The sequence below is a fragment of the Lygodium microphyllum genome, chromosome 1 (assembly GCF_053477565.2).
Source record: "Lygodium microphyllum isolate KBCC chromosome 1, Lygodium_microphyllum_v1.1.10, whole genome shotgun sequence".
NCBI classification, from domain to species: Eukaryota; Viridiplantae; Streptophyta; class Polypodiopsida; order Schizaeales; family Lygodiaceae; genus Lygodium; species Lygodium microphyllum.
In genome coordinates this window covers 167,439,550-167,461,249 of record NC_141135.1, presented here as the reverse complement: position 1 = coordinate 167,461,249, position 21,700 = coordinate 167,439,550, and the positions used below count along the sequence as shown (strand labels likewise).

The 21,700-nt window shown below is 40.5% G+C and overlaps 1 protein-coding gene across 2 annotated transcripts in view; it reads right to left on the bottom strand.

Annotated features, from left to right (window-relative positions):
- LOC148041947 (signal peptidase complex subunit 3A-like) overlaps positions 1-19,281 on the bottom strand; it is a 71,419-nt gene extending 52,138 nt beyond the window's left edge. The window contains exons 1-2 of one of the 2 annotated variants that reach the window (XM_087684348.1): positions 19,039-19,281; positions 11,529-11,576 (exon numbers count right to left, since the gene is read on the bottom strand). In XM_087684348.1, the coding sequence (XP_087540474.1) occupies positions 11,529-11,576; positions 19,039-19,164 (174 nt within the window). In that variant the 5' untranslated portion in view covers positions 19,165-19,281. The remainder of the gene's footprint in view (positions 1-11,528; positions 11,577-19,038) is intronic. The other variant, XM_087684357.1, reaches the window with a different exon arrangement.
- Positions 19,282-21,700: the final 2,419 nt, after the last annotated feature.

Here is a 21,700-nt window from a genome sequence, read left to right as displayed (position 1 = left end):
AGTCCTGTTTCTTTGCTTTGGATGCTTGCATAGATGGCCATTCTTCAAGAAATACCCATATGCTTTTCTTCAGATGCTCTTGAACTACTAATCAGTCCATCCCTCTTGCTTAGTCAAAGTGCTCAAGTAGAGGCCAATAAGTAGCCACTCACCATCATACATGTCTTCTGAAAATGATTCAAGAGAAGATGAACAACAACAATGATCTCATTTTAAGAAGTGGAGTAGAAATTTATACCAACATCCTCTCCTTCAACAACTATGTCTTCTTCATTCTCATACCTAGCTCTCGATAACATATCTGCAACTGGATTATCTTTACTTGCTATATGGTGAAACTTTGGGTTCAAGGACTTGATGTAAGCAATCCATTGCAACATAGCAATATCCGGAGTTGAGCAACTAGTGATCATCCCAAGCAAAGGTAGACAATCTGTCTTGACAACCACTGATGTACCAATAGAGTATTCTTTATTAGACTTCAATGCAATGACCACTCCCCATAATTCCCTCTTAGCTTGTGGATAATTTCATTGTCAAGGACTTAAGATTTTGGCTCCAAACCGCACAACATATCTATTTCCCTCTTCATCATCTTGTCCAATAGCCCACCCATTTCCTGTTGGACTAGTATCCACTATAACAATGATAGCCCTTCCACACTCGTAATTTACTTTCCTTAGTGTGGGTGTAGATAACAATAAATGTTTCAATTTCCTCATTGCCTTTGTATGTGATTCATGCCAATGAAACTTTTGACCTTTCCTCAAATCTTTAGTAAAGGATGCTCACGAAGGCTTTCTCGATTCCTCTCACGATCCACTATACACATACGGTCAAGAACTGAATAGCACGCTATCCATCACAAATTCTTATTCTAGCATAAGCAGAACCATCATCCATCACCTTAGTCTCCATACGGACTACAGTAATATATAGTTGTCCAAGGAGACATATCCTGTACAAAGAAATTTTGCTTATCTCAAATTTTTCCAATAGTCACTTTCACATTAGGACAAGCACCATACAAATCCCCTGATGAGTTGTTCACAGCCTAAATTCTCCACCCATGATCTGTATCAATCAGCCACCTTCCTTTGGAGTAGAGACTCTTTGACATCGGATTAATTTCTAAATCATGATCTATGAGTATAGCACATGGCTCATCAAGATCACCAACCTTAACTAGAGTCTCTGTCGTAGCCCTGGCCCAATGATTCCTTGAATAATGGCTTCTGTGAAAGACTTTAGATTCTTCATCATACTCAAATTGAACTTGCTTTATCTGTCTCGAAAACTGATTACAATTCACCACGCTTCTTGCATCTTTATTTTCATGTGCATGTGCCCCGTGTACCTCGTGTATACATTGTATCCCTTGGGACTTTAAGGTCTCTCCATCTCCTTGTGAGTGAGGATTGATAAGATCTCCTGAAACTTGACACTTCTTCTTGATGATATCAATGATCTCCTCATAAAACTCACATTTAGCAATTCCAAGTACCTCTCCCAAAGTAAACTCCACCTTACTATTGAGAATTCTTTCTTCAAACACTTTCTTCACATCTATAGCCAATTCAATGTCACATTGCAATTCGTAAGTTGGAGTTTTAGATTTACCTTTGTTTTGCTTATGCTTTTTCTCCCTTACTGCATCGTCCATAGATACTTCGGGTGGAGGAACATCATGTGGAGTTGCATCACGAGGTAACTCTGTGTCCTTTCTTCCATTTCCCCTTGTTGCACTCTTTGATGTACCTTCATTGCTTTCTTCTCGTTTGTGCTTTTCTTCAATAATAGCTTCATTGTTTTGGCTCCTAGCAACATATGCATACACTAACAAAGAGTCTATAAGATCATCCCAACCTGTTGTTTGTCGAATACAATTGCCAACTTCGTGCAAAGCATCCCTAGCAACCTTCCCTCTTTCTATTGTCTTTACTGCATAAGGTCAAAGCTCATTAACTTGTTCAAACTTCTCATTCATCTCAACCTCTTTCTTTAATACACATTCCACTTGCAAACCATATGTAGCAGTTTCCATAACAGCTAAAGCATGTCTAGATGACGTATCATCCACAAGTTTTCTCATACCACCTTTTCCAAAGTTGGTACCAAGAGGTAAACCCGTCTCCCACAAATGAATTTTACCATATTTAAAGAAGACCACACCTTTACCTAATGCATCTTTGAATGAATCACAATCCTTTCGAAAGTGATCAGTACTATCACACCATATGCATCTCGAAACAGAACCTCAACGAGTTTGAGGTCTTTGCTTAAAGGGTTGTCCTTTTTCTTCAAGTCTTGAAAACTCCAATTACAACTCTCACATACCTTTTACCAACTCATCCAAAACTAAGTCTGCAACTTTGGGACTTATAGTTATTGGCTTCGTTACTTGCTCCGCTAAAGTAGAAGCTAGAATAATACTAGCCATAATCATCTTGTCCATTTGTTTTTGTCTTTTTGCAAGCAAAGAAACAACATCTTCCACCTCTTTCCACTCAGTTTTCAATCCTTGTTCAACATCCTTATCTTCCAAAGGTACTTCAAGACTTCTTTGAGGTGTAGAGTTAGCAACCTGCAAGAAAAGTTCAGTCTTTTCAACCTCAAGAAATTGTTGTTCCATATTCAATGATAGAGAGTATTTACGCTCAAACTCTCGTGGCAATTCTGTAAGGCGATAGCCCTTTATTGGCTCTAGCAACCCACTCCAAGAAAGTCCTCATTGTTACCCGCTCTAGATATTCCATAAAGTATTCCTCCTTAAGCCCCTTCTTGAAATTGTCCCAAATGTTAGCATGTGCCTATTGTATCTCTTTAATCCTTGTTTTTTATCTCCATAACAAAAACCCACTCAAAATTTGCTATCATTTGTTGCTCCGAGACCCTGTTCTTCTCCATCTCCTTTGTATATGTCTTGACATACTTAAATACATTGCGACCTCCAAATTGATCTATCTTGTTTACCATTGATTAAAGTGCCTTTGTTATAGCTTCTTCCATCCTCTCCAAGCTTTGTTATTGTTGCATATACATTGCAAACTCCCTAAACATTTGCAACGTGTCTTCTTGCTGCACAACACCTTCACCTGTAGTTGGACTCATCATAGCTTTGAACTCCCACCCCGGCTGTTTCACATCGGGTTTACCAAAAAGATGTCAAGATAATCTGCGCGTATACCGGGAAGACACCAGATCTCTGGCTATGAGAGTGAATAGTAGTAGTAATGGAGGATAGATGTATATGATGTTAGAGAGATTCTTAAGGCAAAATTAGCGGTAGTAATGGATCAAGAAGATTCTTATATGAGAGCAGAGACAATGATAGAGATTACATAGAGTAGAGACCAATGAGAGATGAAGCAACACACATGCAAGAGATCAGAGGCTCAAAGTATTCCAAAACCAATCCTTGATTAAGAAAACCTATTTACAATGAGTTTCCCCTTCACCATATCCTGTTTCACTATGTTATACCCAAAAACTTGCACCAAACACTAACTTCTACTCTGCTGCTCAGACAACAAATCTAATGCTTTCATTGGCTCCAAAAGGGGGTAAAACTCTAGAACACCTAATCAAAAGTCTCCCAGATCATTCGTCCCTCCTTGTCCTAAGTGTTGTTTACTGCCAAAAAACTGTGATCTGCGTGCAAATTCGAGAGCCCTTCTTTTTGCATGAGATCTTTAAAACTAGTTGAAAAGCAACTTGCTTTTTGCAGCACACCCTATTCTAGAAGTTTTCTACACTTTTTTAGGATATTTACAAAAAATAATGCCCAAAATATCAAAAATAGACTAAAATTATTCAAAAATCCCGAAAGTTTGAACCATCCATACTATGGACACTAACACTAATGACTAATATGACATTGACTCTCTAGATTAATAAGAAAGCTAGATGATAATGCACTCGAGGGTTTTTCACACAGTGTCTGTGTAGCAACATGACAATGGGCAAGGTAAAACCCCCTTTTCAGGCTGCATTTTCATTTTCACCTGCTCGTTTCACCTCCTGCCTAATTGTTTTCGCCTGCTGCAAACCTGCCCCAGTCCCCCCAAACTTCTGCCCACCAGCCTGTGATCACCTCAGCAACACTGAAAAGTTCTCTTCTCGAAAGGTAAGCTTCAACTATGAACATTCAGCCTATTTTCCTGCAGATTTCAGAGCTGAATTTCTGCAATTTTCAGCCAAGTTATATGAAAATTTTTGTCTTGCTAGATGTATGCACACTATTTCAGCCTTGTGTGCCATTTGTTTGTAATCATTCAGCCTGTTTTGCTGGAGATTTTAGACTTGAATTTCTGCAATTTTTAGCCAAGATAGCCGGCCATTTGCACACTATTTTAGGCTTATGTGTTGTTTGTTTAATGTTTGGGCAGCTTGCAACTAACAAATTACCATGGCACCCGATCCTAATTGGCACCATGTTACTCTTTTAAACCCCTATGATGGGTTAGGTGGATCTAAAACATGGAAATGCATTTATTGTGGCATGGTGAAAACATGGACTGTCACTAGGGTCAAAGACCATCTTGCTCATGTGCCGAGAAGGGACACAGCTTCATGTGCAAATGCGCCAAGAGATGTGAATCTTTCTCTTGATCTATGGAGGAGGTAACAACTTGGTCTTCTGATAGTTGATGTAGAACAAGACCAAGTCTTAGCCATAACTCAATAGGAGGGTAGCACAAGTGTAGTTGGGCCATCAAAGAGAAGTAGGGTTGCATCAACTCCTGCTACAAGTGTCTTAGTTTCAACTTCGGTCTTTGACTCACGTGCAACAAGGACTCTGTTGCCTAAGCCTAAAATTTTAGGTGCTTTTAAAGGTCATTACAAAAAGCTAGCATGCAAGCTACTATACAAAAGCAAGCTAGAGCTAAAGCAACTCAAAGTTGATGAGACTGTTCATTAGGTGTGCCATTCCCTTCCATGTGGCTATAACAAAGCAATGGAAGCAAACCATAAGAGCCATCAACCACATTGAATGTGAATGGAAGGGCCTATCCTCAAAGGCACTACACACATAGGAGCTCAAAAAGGAGAAGGCATGCATTGAGGTTTAGTTGGAGCCATTAAAAGATACATGGAAAAAGTATGGGTGCACCATCTTGTGTGATGGATGGTCTGACGTTCATAGGAGAAATATTTATAATGTCATGGTCTCATGCTATAAGGGCACTATGTTTGTGAAGGCCGTGGATGCTTCTTTGCCAAGCCTTACCATGATAGGTGCATTTATATGGTAGCACTTGCGAGATGTCACCTGGGCATGAATATGTTATGCAAGTTGTCAATAATAATGAAAACAATTCTCTCTCTATGGGAAGCATGTTAGAGGAGGAGTTTCCAGCCATTGTATAGAAACCATATGATGTCAAAAATAACAAGTATGCTCTAACACAAATAAGTGACAGTGCAAAAAGATAGTAGGGTTTGTGGGGAGTAACACAAAGTGTGTACAACAAACACTAAGAGAGAAGAGAAACTTAGAAGCACACGAAGAACATGGTGATGATGCACTAAATCATGCTATGAGAAGAAAAGCTGATACAACGGAGCCGAAGCTCAAAAATAACTGCACTATCTTGTCTGAATCAAGCAATAATACCTATGGGAAATTTGTATAGTGAAGGGAGTAAAATGCAGTGCTTCAGATAGTGGGCTATCTAAGTAATCACTGGAAGGTGAAGAATAGATGTCCAGGGACGGAACCACAGTCTTTTGATGCCGTTGAAGATGATCAACAGTTGTCAAGGGAGCAAACTAAAATCCTCCGATGCTACAGAGTGACCTGGGCAGCAAAATGCAAATCCCAGAGTGTCAGAGCTATCAAACACAGGGAGAGAAGCCTAGATGTTGATGCCAAGTGGATAATGATAATGCCAAATGATGGAGGATAAGCTGGGCTACAAAAGCGCGAGTCCCAACAACCTCTATGACAAACAAGTAACGCCAAGTGGAGGATAAGCCAGGCTGCAAAAATGCAAGTTCGAGCAGTCCCTGTGATAGACGAGTGATAAAATCATTGACCCTCGATGATGAAGACTATCGACAAAGGCTACGATGCTGACGCCAAGCTGGAGATGTTGATGCCAGGCAAAGAGAAGACCTCTAGACTAAAAAACACAAGTGAAGGTGGAGCCTGAAGGGGAAGGGTGTTGACGCCAAGGAAAGAATGGTGACGCCATGTGGAAGATGCTCCAAATGCAAGGCCTCATTTTGGAACAAGGCGCCTGAAGCAGAAGAGGAAGGGTGAAGGCAGCCACGAGCCACAAATCACAATGTTCTCCTGAAGGGGTGTGAGAGCAGTTGAAGGGGTTAGTGAGAGAAGGGAAGTGATGGTAGTGACCAAAGAAGGTAGTGAAGAATGACTGAAGAGAAAGGAATGAATGAAGTGATTGCCTATTTATAGGTATAAGCTGTCTAGGGTGGCGCACCACTGTGTGAGCGCCTAGTGAAAAAGTGGCCAAAATGTAGACACTAGCCCTTTTTGGGACTATTAATGCAGAATCCTAAATGAAGTGTGTAAACTGAAGAAGTGGGCTTCTCAACATGTATTTCTCGTTCTATTAATCTTTTGATTGAGCATGTAGGCAAAATTCAATGGGTTGAGGTCATTTTAAGCATTGCCACAAGTATAGTCAATTTTGTGAGGAGACCCAAGGTCCTTACCATTTTTCGCTCATTTAGACACTTGAGCTCTTTAAACCCTTTGCCACTAGATTTACCTACATCTTCATTGTGCTTGAGAGGTTGGTGCGCATTCACAAGGAGTTGGTACACACTATATAGTTTAATCAGTTCATGCAGTGGGATAAGTATGATTATCCCAAAGACCATGGCATTTTGACGCAATGTCATGAATGATACTTGATGGAAAGAGGTGGAATGAGTATGAGTATCCAAAGACCATGGCATTTCAGCACAATGTCATGAATGATACTTGGTGGAAAGAGGTGGAGGCTATAGTGAGAACTCTCAATCCTATCTACATAGTGCTACGCATCACCAATATGGAGGATAGAACCATGGGTCTCCTTTATGAGTATATGAATAAAACAGGAGAGGCTCTAAAAAGGAACAACTTTTTGCCCTTGGACAAGTAACTCTTTATTTTGCAAATTGATGTTATACTTAAATAACCATTCTTGATTTCAAGCTTCCATGGGTTTTGAAAACAAAAGTTTTGGAAACTAAAAGAAATAAAGTTTAAGAGTTTTGGTTATTCTCGAAGATCAATCAATCCTTGAAATCAGTCCACACCTTGTAGAGTCCATTCTCCATGTGACCTACACAAAGACTGTCTTGATTCTCCATCAAGAACTCAGGAGAAGTCCTTATCAAACTTGACCATAAGGCCAAGTGCACAAATCTTCCTCATTGAAATTAGATGATATCCCAAACCCGTCACATAGAGAACTTCTAATGTTTGAGCACCACCATTCTCATCCAAAATGAGCTACATATCACCTTTGCCTTTGATAGGGACTGAAGAGTTGTTACTAATGAGAATTTGCCAACGCATCGGTCGCATGCAGCAATACTATCTATAGAAGGAGTCGTGTTGCAAAAAGCGCAACTATCCACAATCCACTCACGAGTCTCTAGGGCCATCATTGCTACATCAAAAGCTATCGGGGTCGAATCCTCAATCACCTCCAAATATAGGAAGGTTGCTAACAAAAAAGCAACCTCCACCACTCCTCAATTCTTCACAGATTTCTCCTTCTTGGTGTCCTTCTTGAGGCAATCCTTCTTCCAATGACCTATCTTGCCATAAATGTGGCAAGTAGACTCCTTTGCCTTGTCTTGCTTGGTCTTTTCTCTTATTGTTTTTCCCCTTCTTCTGAGTCAATTGACATGTCAATGCCTCCTTTGGAATTTTTTGTTCTTTGAGTTGTTCCTCTTGATCCAAGACTATCAGAACCAACTCCTCCCACTTAGGGATGATTGTTTGCCCTAAAGTAATCAAGGCCAAGTAGAATGCACTAAATCAGGGTAATAACTGTGAGAGAAGAGTTATCTCCATGTCCTTTGAGGTAATTGCCTTCCTTGTGTTCCGGACTTGTATCTGCAATTGCCAAAGCTTATTGACATGCTCCTGCATGGAAGCAGACTTGGTCGGGTTCAATGTCTACATCTATACCTCTAGAGACACCCACTTCATTACGGTCATCCAATTGTACAATTGATCTGATTCCAACCATATATCCCAAGCAATAGTCAAATGCTCTATGTGGGTTATCACGGCCAATATGCATGAGAGAAATATGAACGATTGGATGCAGGCATTCAGCTTATCTTGATGTACCTATACTTTTGCCAACTCAACTTTCCCATCTGAAGATAGCTTGGATTAGTCACGGGCTATAGGATGGTCTATGGCTTCTATCACGAGCTCCACCAAATCATAGGACTCCAAGGTAGCAAGCATCATTACTTGCCTTATGTGGTAATTCTTCCCATCGAGTTTCTCAAGAAAGAGTTGGTACCAAAGGGACCTTACGGTCCATAATAGCCTGAAACTCTACATTGAGCTCAAAAGACATTCACCTAAATAACTTGCACAAAAACAAGGGCAGTCCCCTCTGACTCTAAAAGGGCAGCCTACAAGGGCTTCCTCCGGTCATCTAAACCCGCTTCAACCATTACAGGCGATGAAAACTCAAAATTTGCAGCAAGAGGCTAAAAATACAGTCTTTTTTTACCTTCACGAACAACAAAACCTACAAAAAATGAGTAACTTTGCTCCTTTCCCATGCTTCTCCACTTATTTCAGCCTTTGTCAATGCACAACCCTTCCGCTCGCCCTCAACGCTGAAAACGCAACCTTTTGCAACACTAAACTCTCCTCTTCAGGTCTGCCCATGATTAATCAGCCCTTCAACACTGCTTTGATACCATGTCAAAGTGTAGCGAATGTGGAAGGGTATGACCGGACTGAAAGAAAGAAAGGGACACAAAGAGGAGAGAAAGAGAGAGAAAGAAACAGAAGAACACAAAAATCTGTGGTAAATGAATGTTGAATAAGAATGCATACATGTACAATGGGCTGTGTGCATACATCTCAGCCTGCTGCACAAAAGTAACCACCAGCAATAAAATAATAGAATAATGCCACAAGAAAATGATGCATGCCACATTGCACTCCTGCTTGGCCTGTACAGCCTGTCCAACCTGATCAACCTGCCCCCAAGCCTGCCCAACTACTGGTGACTGCCCAAACTGCCCGACCTGATCAAGAAATGCATAAATCTGCCCCGTACACTGCATATACCTGTCCAAGGGATTACCAAATCTCTAACAAGAAGCTCAAGTTGTATATTTGAGTGCTAGCCCAAGTTGTATAGATAAGTTTCCCATTAAAGGGGAGACTATAGATCCTCCATCATCCTAAGGTTTTTGGCTTCAATCTAGGGGGGGAAACAAGAGCAAGCAAATAGGGAGGGGATCGGATTTGAATCCTACCTATGTAAGAAAGTTTTTGACATCATCGTAAAGTTTTGGGTTCTAGATTGTCAAACTAATTTACACAAACATCCTATTCATTGCACAATAGTGCAAACAAAGAGACCATTATCTCAATTTTACTATGATATCAGAGACCAACATTTGTACTTTTGTAGGAAATTGAACTTAGAACCTCAATTAAGTTGGGTTTGAAGGTGATATGGGTCTAAATTCTAGCTGTGTAAAGATGCTCCAACAAAATGGGGACTGAAGTTTCTCCATCAACTTAAGGGTTTTCAGGTCTAGCTGGTCAAACCAGTTTGCAGACCACAAGGTTACCTCCCCTTATACTATGATCATTGAAAGTGGCCATGATCACATCCACCTCACACTATGTTGAATGATCATCCTTGAAAATGGGGATCTAAGAGGGAGAACCATCTCTTCTAATTATGGGATTCAAGGGTTATTGTCAAGATGCATGGCTTCAACAATTATCCTTTGTGGGGTACCTCCGGTCTAAAGAAAACTGACATGACTACTTATAACCACCAATGAATTGACTTGGCAAAGGGTGTAAGTTCTAATTGCAAGGCACAGTAAGAAGCATAGTTGATTGATAACTACAATTCTTGTATTGATTTTGGAATATGCATATACATTATAGTGAGACAAGAGAGAGTTTACCAATCATGATTGATGGTGGGAAAAATAGACTTGGAAAGAAATCACAAGGAAAGGAACCATGGAGCAAAAAGAAACTATGGTACTTTCCAATTGGCAAAATTATGAAGAAGAGTTCCTATATAGGATCGAGGCACAAAAGAGACAAGAGAAAATCACATGAAATGGAAACAGCAATGGAAACTGCCAAAGTTGCCCACAATAGCAACAACTCGATACTAAGAAATGGGAATGGCTAGGTAATAACCGGCAATTAGCCTTTAAAGAGTGACTTCATGCAAGAGAAGAAACTATGATAGTTTCCAAGGAGCAAAATCACGAAGAAGAGGCCCTAGAGAAAGGGAAACCATCATAATTGAGAGAGAATTTCAATAGGATAGCATGACACAGTGCAGCTATATCAAGTAGCAGCACAGTTCTACTTCCAAGACATCATTCACACCCTCACAGGTAGACAAAAGTGGCTGTAGGGTGATTCAGATCATATGCGCAGGAGGCCAGAGGCCGCCTTACATACTTCGACGACTAGCACCATCTTCATTTAGGGGTTCCCCATATGGTTTGGAATTACAAACCACCAAACTGGCTTGTCTACTAGCATTGTATTGCTGATATCTCCCCTCAAGCAGAGAACCATTTAGGAGCATGTTCCCTTCTCTATTGTTTGGTTTTATCCTCTTCTCACGTAGACCAATTTGTTGTGTAGTATTTTAATTTTCTATCCTAGTGGTGATTATCACTAAGCTTTCAATTATTGCAGCTTTTTCCTCCTGGGGAAAAAAGGGGATTGGGAACAACTTGGAAATGGTTCTGGTCTATCTCACACTAGGATAGCTTGCCAAAGGTAGTGAGAAGATCAACCAACAAGTACTAGATGAAGAAATCTTTGGGTAATACTTGGGCCAAACATTAGAGAACCTGGGAAACATACAACAACAATGGTAATACAAATGTCAGGCTAGAAAACAGCCATTCTTGTGACTACAGAAATGTGGAAGGATCAGCAAAAATTTCATGATTTAGTCATAGGTTCTAGCAAGATTGGTTTCCCAATCTTATCTAATATCGATTATGTAATGTGCCTTACAAAAAAACAAATGCAAACTCAATGGTGAGACAGTGATTGTTGGCAAATTCTGTGAAATAATTACTGAAATATGGGTTGCAATGAAATAGAAGTTAGGAAAGCTCAGTGATTGGATTTGTGAGGCAGAAGATGCTTAAAAAGGAACCATTCTCAATGGCTGCACATGCAAAAATTTTTCAATGTGTGCAGTCGTTGAGATGCGGACATTCCCTGGATTTCCTATCCATGCATCCTAAGAAATTTGGAGCCCTCAAGAGAAACCCCTGCTTCCTATAATTTGCACCCTATAAAAAGTCACCTCATCATTGCCTCCATAAGACTTCCGCAAACCATCATGCTTGATAACCTGCAAAACCCACAGATGTATTAGTTCCTCAATACAGTTTTACATTCAGATAACACAGCTTTGGCTAGTTCTAAAAGCAGAAAAAAGAAGCCCTATGCTGGAAGCTGGAACAATAGAAATCAGAAATGGGAAGTGTAAAGCAAGATCAAAACTTTGGCTATTATAAATTCATATAGCATGACAGTCTACTAAAGGTTTTTATTCGCTAAAAAAGTATTGTCACTGCTCTCTCACCATTCAATAATATTGGCATTCACCCCAAGCAAGCTGCTGAAAGTTGACTTGAGCAACCAAATCAACAATCTTAACTTGATTATTAACTTCTTGGAAACCCATCATTATTGCTTTTTAAGAGTCCGCCGCATTGAAAGAAAGGGTAAGTCAAGAAAACCTGACTCCTAATGTGCTATTCTTATCACATCAAGTGTACCTTGCACCAATGTAGATGGATTAGGTTGGAGGAAAAGTAGATACTTGGTGTTTCTTTCTCCACAAGGAGGGCCCATCCCAATTGAGGCGCCAACAATCCTGCAATATCTTTAAACTTGCACTCATCATTAAAGAGAGTAGATCATTGTTACCTTCAAGAAGTTGTTGGGCTCAATGCATGGGAATCAAACTGTATTCAGCATCTGAGATCTCAGTTAGTAGTATCTCAACGTGTGTCCAAATCTCTAAGAGCTACTTGTGACTAGCACTCCTATTCCGTTCTTGGCATAGGTTATTTTGGAGATTGAAGTGGTGAAGATGTGTTTGAAGCCATCTTCCCTTCAAAGTTCTTTCTTGTCTCCAATGTCGAATTTTAAAATCAAGGCTTAGGTTTCTTTAGAGAGTACCTAGCTCTAATACCATGTAAAGAAACAATTGAACACAAAAGATAAACACAAAGTGTACAACAAACACAATGATAGAATAGTAGAACTCAAAGGTGAAGAGAAACTCAAAGTAAGAAGCACGAATGAAAAATGAATGTCATTAACACACTATGCAAAACCTCAAACCTTCACGTCTTGGAATGGATCAGGATAGAGATGAATAGGAATGTATGGTACTGTAAATGGATCACGAGACGCAGCAGCAACCTCTAGATGCAATCGGCAACTGCAAACGCAGATCATAATGTCTGGATCAGGTTGATTGGATACAATGGCAATAAGGCAGCCTGCATAGAAGCAAAAATGCTAGGGCAGCAGCTCGAAAACTATATGTAGCACGCTGAAGATGATGCAGGCAGGTGCAATAACAGCAAAATGCAGCCTCCTACTGCCTAATCTGGGACTAGCAAGTGCACAACTGATAACATCAGCAATCTGCCACGTCTATACAGCTGTAAATGCAGCCTAAGGGGGCTAGTGATGCAGGCCAATCTCATAGACAAGCTCCAATGAGAGCACCTGCAGAAAATGCAGCAATCTCGTTGAGTAGATGGATCATCGGGAGCTGGTAGAGGGCTGGCTGCACCACAAACTAAGGTATCCGCCAAGGAGGTGTGTAGACAGCAGCAGAAAACTAGTGCCAGCTGATGAAGGATCTGCAAAACAAGGATAATGTGGAGTGGCTAGGCAGCCTCATATTTATAGATGGGGATCCTCCCAAAGTTTATGTGTTGGCTTATGCGACATAGACACTTTGGTAATTTCAAATATAAAGTTTGGTAATTTTGAGTTTTGGGGCTGTTTTAAATGGCTAATTAAGGTTTTAAGTTTGTAATCCACCTTTTTAGATTAACAACAAATTCATTAGACGTGGGTTCTTTCCAATCAAAAGAGTCTAAATTGGCAGAAATGAAGTGGAACCAAAAGCATTGTTCAAATCTCACTCTTCAGAATTCTCTTATATTTTCTATGAGTTGTACATTTAAGACCTAGTGCCTTATAGTTGGTATCATAGCCAACAAATGATGAGTAGGAAGGGATTGGAGTCAAAGGATTCCAAATAGCAAGTTACATGGATTTTCTTTTTCCAACCATGGAGGGTTTTGTACAAAGAGCTCATGATCCAAGCGGAGGCGGCATGTGTGGTGGCAAAGGTGACATGGTTGGAGGCAGCATTACTTCGCTAAGAGCTCACTACTCCAAAGATGGATGACTTCTTTCTATTTGACAATGTCTTAATGCCAAGGGGAATTCGCCAACATGGGGCAAAAAGTGGAGCGAATGTTGGAGCCATTAGGGCAATTGGTGGTCTTGTGAAGATATGCTAGGGTTTGCAAGGAGAAAACACGGAATGTTCAAACATGACTAAAACACCAGAATGTTAGAACACAACTAAAACACAATAACTCAAACAAAAACACAAAATGCAAAACATAAAACGTAAAAAAATAAAAAGAGAAGGAAGATAAATTTATAGTGAATGAATGTTGCTAATGAATGAAAGTGTGTACAAGAAGCTCAAAGGCAAAGCTATCCAACAACAATGAGAAAATATCAGTTGTCATTTGTCTATTGGGTTTTGCTCTCATCAGAAATGCCATAAGTAAGGAACTTCATTTCATGTTGCAAACGATGATGACTCTTGTGGGAGTGGGCTAAGGGAGTAGCTAGAGAGTGATGTCCACTGAAGACAAATCCTAAGGGCTATAACTACCAATTGAAGCTGAGATGATGCTGAAAATGGAAGGGCAGTAGGCTATTGGAATTGCTAGTTGCAACAACATACTGCTTGAAAGAGTGTGCAATTGGTCACACACAGCAATATGCAGCTCAAATCGTGGGTGATCAATACAATAACATGTACTACGATTTAAGTACATACAACAATGACTATCAGATAATACCACCGATAACCAAAAGAGTAGAAATAGTTGAATCTCAATACTCTAGCACAAACGAACTCTCAAAAAGCATGTCATGAGCATGGATTTCCGCCCTTCAACCACACCGCCAAAGTGTCCCCTCATGTAAGAACAAACTAGGAGCAAAGACGGCTCTTTGTCAACGAACATCCCATCGTGAACCTCAAAGGCAAACCAACCCTAGGATTTTAATCTACCAAACTTAGTTGATGCTTGTGGAAAGCCACACTCAAGAGTCCACCATGCTTGCATATGGATGATGCTCAACTCCCCCACCACCACTACCCTCTCACACTCCCTCTTTGGCACTTGGGAGTTGTGAGAGACGACAGTACTACTAGGGCTAGAAAGCTACAAAGGCCGACACAAGTTAGCAAATTAATTAACTCATGAGTGAGTTTGGATGTGCTTTAGTTGGCTGGGCACATGAGTTTATTTTGTGCAATTTTTTTGGCACTTGATTTATGAGGTTTTAGTCATTTTATGCTAGCTGACCAGATTGTTAGCATACTTGGTTACCTTCAAGTACTATTGGAGAGAGGCAGCCAGCCCTAATGCCCACATTAGTCAATGCCTCACTGTTGGATCCAACTATCTCATGTCTTGGTATATGGATTCCATTTCTTGAGCATATCTCTAAGTTCTCTCTTTGCAATGTTCTCCTACTTCTCTTTTCTCACAGCCTCTCTTTCTTTTCTCGTGTTGTGCAGTCTTTTACGCTTCCATCACTGCACCCACTTTTGGCATGGTATCAAATGTCTGTTTTCAAGCTCTAGGTGCTGTTTTTGGCTGTGGCCAGTTTGCTCTCACCCTTTCCTAGTGCTGATCAGCCTTCTATAGCTAGTTGTTGTCCAAGCAACCTCTTTCTAGAGCAAAACAGCCTGTTTCTCTTCCTCTGCAGCTTGAATTTTGTGCTCGGCTGTCTAGGTTGTATTTTCTGCATTATTTTATTCATCACTTGCTGTTGCTCCTACTGTTTGTATTTTGCCGTCCAGCGTTTTTCTGCCTCCTATAGGCTGGATGATGTACTTATCAGCCTCTGTTGGCTGTTTTTTAATCAGCATCTGCATTTTCAGTTTTTCTGCCTCCCGTAGTCTGGGTGATACACTTATCAACCTCTGTTGGCTGTTTTATAATCAGATTTTCCCATATTCAGCAGTTATTTTGTGATCAGCGATTTTTACATTGTGTGAACTCATGCCAAGTACGATCTATGTTGTATTCTGGCACCTCCCTACTACTCTACTAATGATAAACTTCATGGCCCTGATGATCTCGCATTGTCTGCTGTCATGAAAGCATGATTTGTGCAAAAGAGATTATTTTAGTATTATTCAGCTAGCTGATTTTTTGTTGATTGTGGCCATTGCTTCCTCCTCCTCAGTCATTGTTAGCATACTCAGTTACTTTCAGGTTCTATTGGAGAGAGGGAGCTAGTGCCAGTGCCCATATCAGTTAGTGACCCACTATTGTATCCCACTATCTCATGTCTTGGTATACGGATTCCATTTCCCGAGCATATCTCTGAGTTCTCTCTTTACAATGTCCTTTTGTTTCTCTTTTCTCCTTGTCTCTCTTTCCTTTCTCTTATGTTGCGCAGTCTATTACAACAATCTTCTACGCTTCCATCGCTACATCCACTTTTGATAGCACGACCTCGCCACCTTGCCAAAGTCAAAGTTTGAATCTAAAGATGATAATTCATTGAAGAAGTCACTATCCTTCTTCTTCTCCTCCTCCTCCTCTCACGATTCTCCTAGTTTCTTGGTCCTTTGAGAGATGCCCCTTCTTATTACAATGGTAGCACTGACTCTTCTTCTACCACTCGGCACCCTTCTCTAAAGCAGCCAAAGCAGCAAAAGGGTGGTCGCCAACACAAGATGGTAATCTCTCCTATAAATGCAAAGCAACCTCAAGCTCAAGTAGCATCGAGGTCATATGATCAAAACCAATAGGCAAGTGTCATCGATGTCTAAGCTCGTGAGACATTGGCCACACCATCAAACTCTGAATGTGGCTTCTAGAGTACATTGCCCACAAGATGGGCTTCACGAAGAGAGGACTGCATATTGTGAGGCTGATATGTCACCCTAAGAAGAAATGACTAGATCATATCAACTGCCTTGAACCAAATAGTTTGCAATTGACCATAGAGAGTCACGGCTTGCATGGTCAATGGAGCCTCATACAGAAGCTAAAGCTTCTCCCACACCTCTGGAGATGTCCTATGGGAGATGATTGCCAAGACTTCCTTCAAGATGCATCAAAGAAGGGCGCTGAGTATGCCTTGGCATCTGCATTGTCAGAATCGAGGACAGTGGACTGCTTCCTCATAGTTGTCTTCATTCCAATCTAATAGAAGAGGAGGTGACTTTCGAGGATCCAAGGCAGATCCTAAAATGATGTACTAGAGTTGCTTCTACACAAACCAAGCTTTCATTACGGCACTCCAAGTTAGATACTCGAGTCCTTTAAGCTTGCCATCAATATTACAGCATAGAGGAGCCATTATAGATGAGATGCAAAGAAGATAAAGTAAGGGGAATGAGAGAGAGAGGCACTTCAAATGAACAGCCCAACTCCAAGAGTTCCAATAGTTCAAGCAAGGAGAGAACTGTCCAAGCAAGAGAGAGGAACACATGTGAAGAGAGTGTGGTGAATAAAGCACAGCAACCGACACAATTGATCCTGCCCTTGAGTATGTTGAGATCAGGTTGAAAATGCAAACAGGCTGAAAATGCAGGCTGAAGAAGCTGAAGCCTGTGAAAAAAAGATGAGACGTGACTGCACAAGAGATCAAAGGGTCAGCAGCTATGATAAAAATGATGGCTGAACAAACAAAATGCAGGCTGGAACTGATAAAACGCAGGTACAGCTGTAAAAACACAGGTTCAGCACTGGCAAAACAGGCCACCATGATGCTAAAAACCACCACCCAGCTGAAGAAACTAATGCCCAGGCTTGTCCAGATCAAGACAACAGTAAAACGCAAATTTTGGAGCAGTCTACACGTGTGATCAGACCTGAAACAGCAGTCTCAGTGTGACTGTCTCACACAGCGACCAGCACTAGAACCAAGAGACTTGGAGTTTGATACCATGTCAAAATGGTGTGAAGCAACAAAGCAAAGAGAGGGAGGTGATAAAAAATGCATCTAATTTAAACTCCAACAAATAAGGCCACACATATCTAGAGAAGTCATCAACCAAGAACATAAGATACTTGGATTTCCCTAAGGAAGCCATCCTCTAATGGCCACACAAGTCAATGTGAAACACCCCTAATGTAGATGCCTGTATAGAAGTCACCTCCGGAAAAGGTGTGCAATGATGTTTACTAGTCAAACACCTAGAGCATAAGAAGGGGATTTTGGAAGGGAAGTCCAATAAGCCCTCAATGAGACTCTTTTGTGAAGCCTAGAAAATGGACTCAAAGTTCAAAATGCCCATAACAGGCATGCCAAAGTAACCCACCAACTTGCCCTCTTAGATTTTAAAATCACTGTTTCCTTTCCAGTTTTCACTTGCATGCTTCCCAACACGTTTAGATCTATCTAGTGAGAAGAATATCTTGTAATGATACATTGAAAATTGTACATCTTAGGGTAACTAGAGGAGACTAAAGAAGGCCATGAAAACATGAGCAATCAATCAGTGCAGAGATTAAATAACCAAGAAAATACTAGAGATGAGGCCTTGAAGGCTTGAAGTGCAGCAGGAGGACACAAGACAAAATGAGATCCAAGACAAGGGTTGTGCATGGGCAGGCAATTTCACACGGGCTTATGATGCTTCCCTAAGACACAAAGTTAGGAACTAAGGTGGTGGCGGTGGTCCAATGCTGAGAGTGGGAAAGGCAGACACATGAAAGCAGAATAGTCACACAATGCCAGTCCTAATATTCAGTAAGATGGCACCAAAAAGAGGCATGGTATACAGCAACCATTTCCAATACTCTCAAGCCCAGAAATGGCCATTTCTTGTGACTATGGGAAAAGGGCACCACTAGAGTGCATCATCTAATGCTAATAGCTCCCAGTCCATTATCTGGGGCTCATAAAAGCCTGCATCCAAAATTAGAAATACACAACCATACACCTGACCAACAAGACAGTTTGCACAAAGTCTTGGCAGCTAAAGGGGCAAGCAATGGTCTAGATCAAATGGTTATGCCCAGATTGGTCCCGAAGTATCAGTTTATGTCTGTAATGGTTTATGTGGACGGACAAGTGACATATTGGTGATTATACCCATGTTGACGCTCAGGTATTTGCCTATGTTTGTAATTGTGTATCATTTTGAAATGGCCATGCCTAGATTGGCCATCAAGTATTTGTTCCTGTCTGTAATTTTCTATGTGGATGGACGAGTGATCTTCATTGAATGAGTATGCGCAAATTGGACTTCAGGTGATTGTTTCGATCGGTAAATTTTTATGAATGGACGAGTGATCAGCATTCAAATGATTATGACCAGATTGCCCCTCAAGCACTAGTTTCCGTGGTGTAATTCACCATGGTACTGCGTGATCTTTCAGCCACAGATTGATATCTTGATCTTACGGCACAATTAACAACCACAAAAGCAAGATCAGACGAAGAAACAGGAAATTGAATCGATGGAAGCCATCTTTGATTGAGAAAAGGAGCTGATGGAATGGAATGACCTGGATGCTGGCTGAGGAACTTGAGCTGTGAAGCAAATCTGTCATGCAGGCAGCAATGCAGATGACGGCCAGGCCTGTGATACCAAACACGACGACAGCATTCAGCCTGTATAAGTAAGTGTGCATGATGGGTTAGCACTCGAATCCTCAGGCTTAGAGCATGTGGAGAAATAAAAACAGAGTGACCAAGTGTATGTTTGATACTTTCTACAGGCCCCAAAAGAGACCCACAAACGATGGGGGTGTGAGTTCAAAGCCCTAGGGGCAGGTCGAGGAGCTGGGCCACCCGTATACTAGCGTGATGCCTTCAATCACATAGATATCCATTACTAAAGACGCACATCATATGTGTGATACTTCCTAAGAAAACCATTTTTTGGGAGAGCCTATACAACTGGTCTTACTTGGTTAGCCTTTAGCGGAGTTCTCAAAACTAGATAGACGATGCAATTACGATAAATAATAAAATTGTGAGTATAGGACACTAACATGGAAGAGCTTATTGAGCTTGCTTGAATCAACGAGCCCTTGCAATGTTGATGTTTCTTGCTTGGCATTGTTGCAAATAGCGTTGCTACGAGCACAAAAGCATGAATGGTTAGATCACTCAGCAATTTGAATTGGGGAAAAGACTGTATTCTATGATTGTGCAGTGTGTATCACTACATAAACACCATAAATAGTATGTTGGAGAGCTACTAGAATTCTTTCAAAATTTCAAAAAGGTAGGGGCCATGCCCTCCCTTGTCAAGCAAAGTGCATACCATCCTAGCATACGCACTTCAAAGTTTAAGGTACTAGCTCATGAACTTGGTTTTGTGAGACACTTGTTTCTCTATGAAATTGCACAACTTGCTTCTCATTTCTTCTTGCTCACAATTGAAGAGTTCTTGTGTTGGAACATTTGTTGGAGATTTGCAGAGTTGGACTTAGTGGAGAATGCTTATTTCATTGTCAACCAATGTCTTAAGTATTAGGTCGTGCTTGTGTAATCACATGATATTCCTCGAGAAAATAGATGAATACATCACAAAGTGATAACTCTCGTGCACCTCAATAGTTTAATGGGCTCTTGCCTAAAGCCCCCCTAGAGCATCTGTTTAATGGCTCATCACCAAAGGACTAGCCTTTGGTCTCATGGTCTATTGCCCTAGCCCTCTAAAAGTGTTGTTTCTTAAGGAAATAGATGAATGCGTCATAAAGTGATAGCTCTCTTGCACCTCAATAGTTTAATGAGCTCTTGCCTATAGCCCCCCTGGAGCACCTATTTAATGGCTCATCACCAAAGGAATGGCCCATGGTCTTAGGGTCCATTACCCTAGCCCTCTAAAAGTAGCACTTTGATCACCACACTTTTTCGTGGCAATTATGATGGATATTGTGATTCTATATGCCCTTATATTGTGGCAATAAAGATAGATATGGCATCACCTTGCAATTATCTACACTTATTATTCACCTCATGATTTTTATAAACAATTGGTCTTCCAACAAAAGTAGCTTAGCAAGGTCCATCAACAACCTTGGTTTATGGTTTTTAATTCGCTAGCTAAAAAACTCTAACAACACAATATAGCTCTTGGATGCAAATAGGTATGTCCATTTATACCATTCTAGAGATTTAAGAGTTTTGGTCAGGTTGCATTCAAGCTAGCACAAAGTGTTTCAAATTATTCAAGTTCATCTACAAGCCAAGTCCATTCAAGGTGAAGCTTTCAATTATAGATTTGACTTGGTTGATGGTGCCTATTTAAAAGTAAGTATTGAGTCCTAAAATATTATATTGCATAGTTTCGAAAACAAGTAATCAAGTGTACTTCCATGACCCTTGTCAATAGAGATTTATTAAATTTCATGTATTCACAAAAGGCATGTAAATCTTCAAAGGCTCATGCACCAAGTTATCAAATGTAGAGGTATAATGTATTTGACCCCTATGGCTCCATTGATAATGTGCCTTCTCTCATCTTCAATTGCCATTCCAATAGAGGCATAGTCATCCACTCTAAGCCACCAATCATTGGTAGTACCACATAGTGCAAGGATATATCAAAGATTTAGAATTTGATACTATGCTAACCAAGTAAAAATTTGCAATCAATTTTTGGAGGTGATACAAAAAACTTCCACTTAGATTGTTTCCAAGGCTTTTCCATGAATTTTTTGCAACTTTTGCTATCACATTATTAGTTATATTTGATATTACAAAGTTTCTTTCTCAAATTTAGAGGTTCCTTTTCTTAGATTTTGAAATTTCCATAATATCAAATTTGGGTTTGGTGTGGACACCATTACATAAGCCAATGCTCTTCCCAATGTTAACTAACAAAGAATTTAAGCTAGGTCAAGGTGAAGGCCATCAAAAAGTCAAAGAAAAGGTTGATGTGTTATGAGACTTGTTGCTTACTATAATGACTTATATTGGCTTATCAAGTTTGCACGATCATTCTCAAGAAAAGATGAGGGTACTTGTGCCCTTCTCTAGGAAAAAAGAAACTCTTTCCGGTCAATGTAAAGTACTTCCATGGAAAAACTACACCCATAAAACCCCCTACTTGGCTAAAAAGATTATAAAGATCAAACATTAGTACAAACACCTAAATGTTTGAAGGCACATATAAACATGCACAAGGTGCCATCCAAATAGACAATATGCATGTTT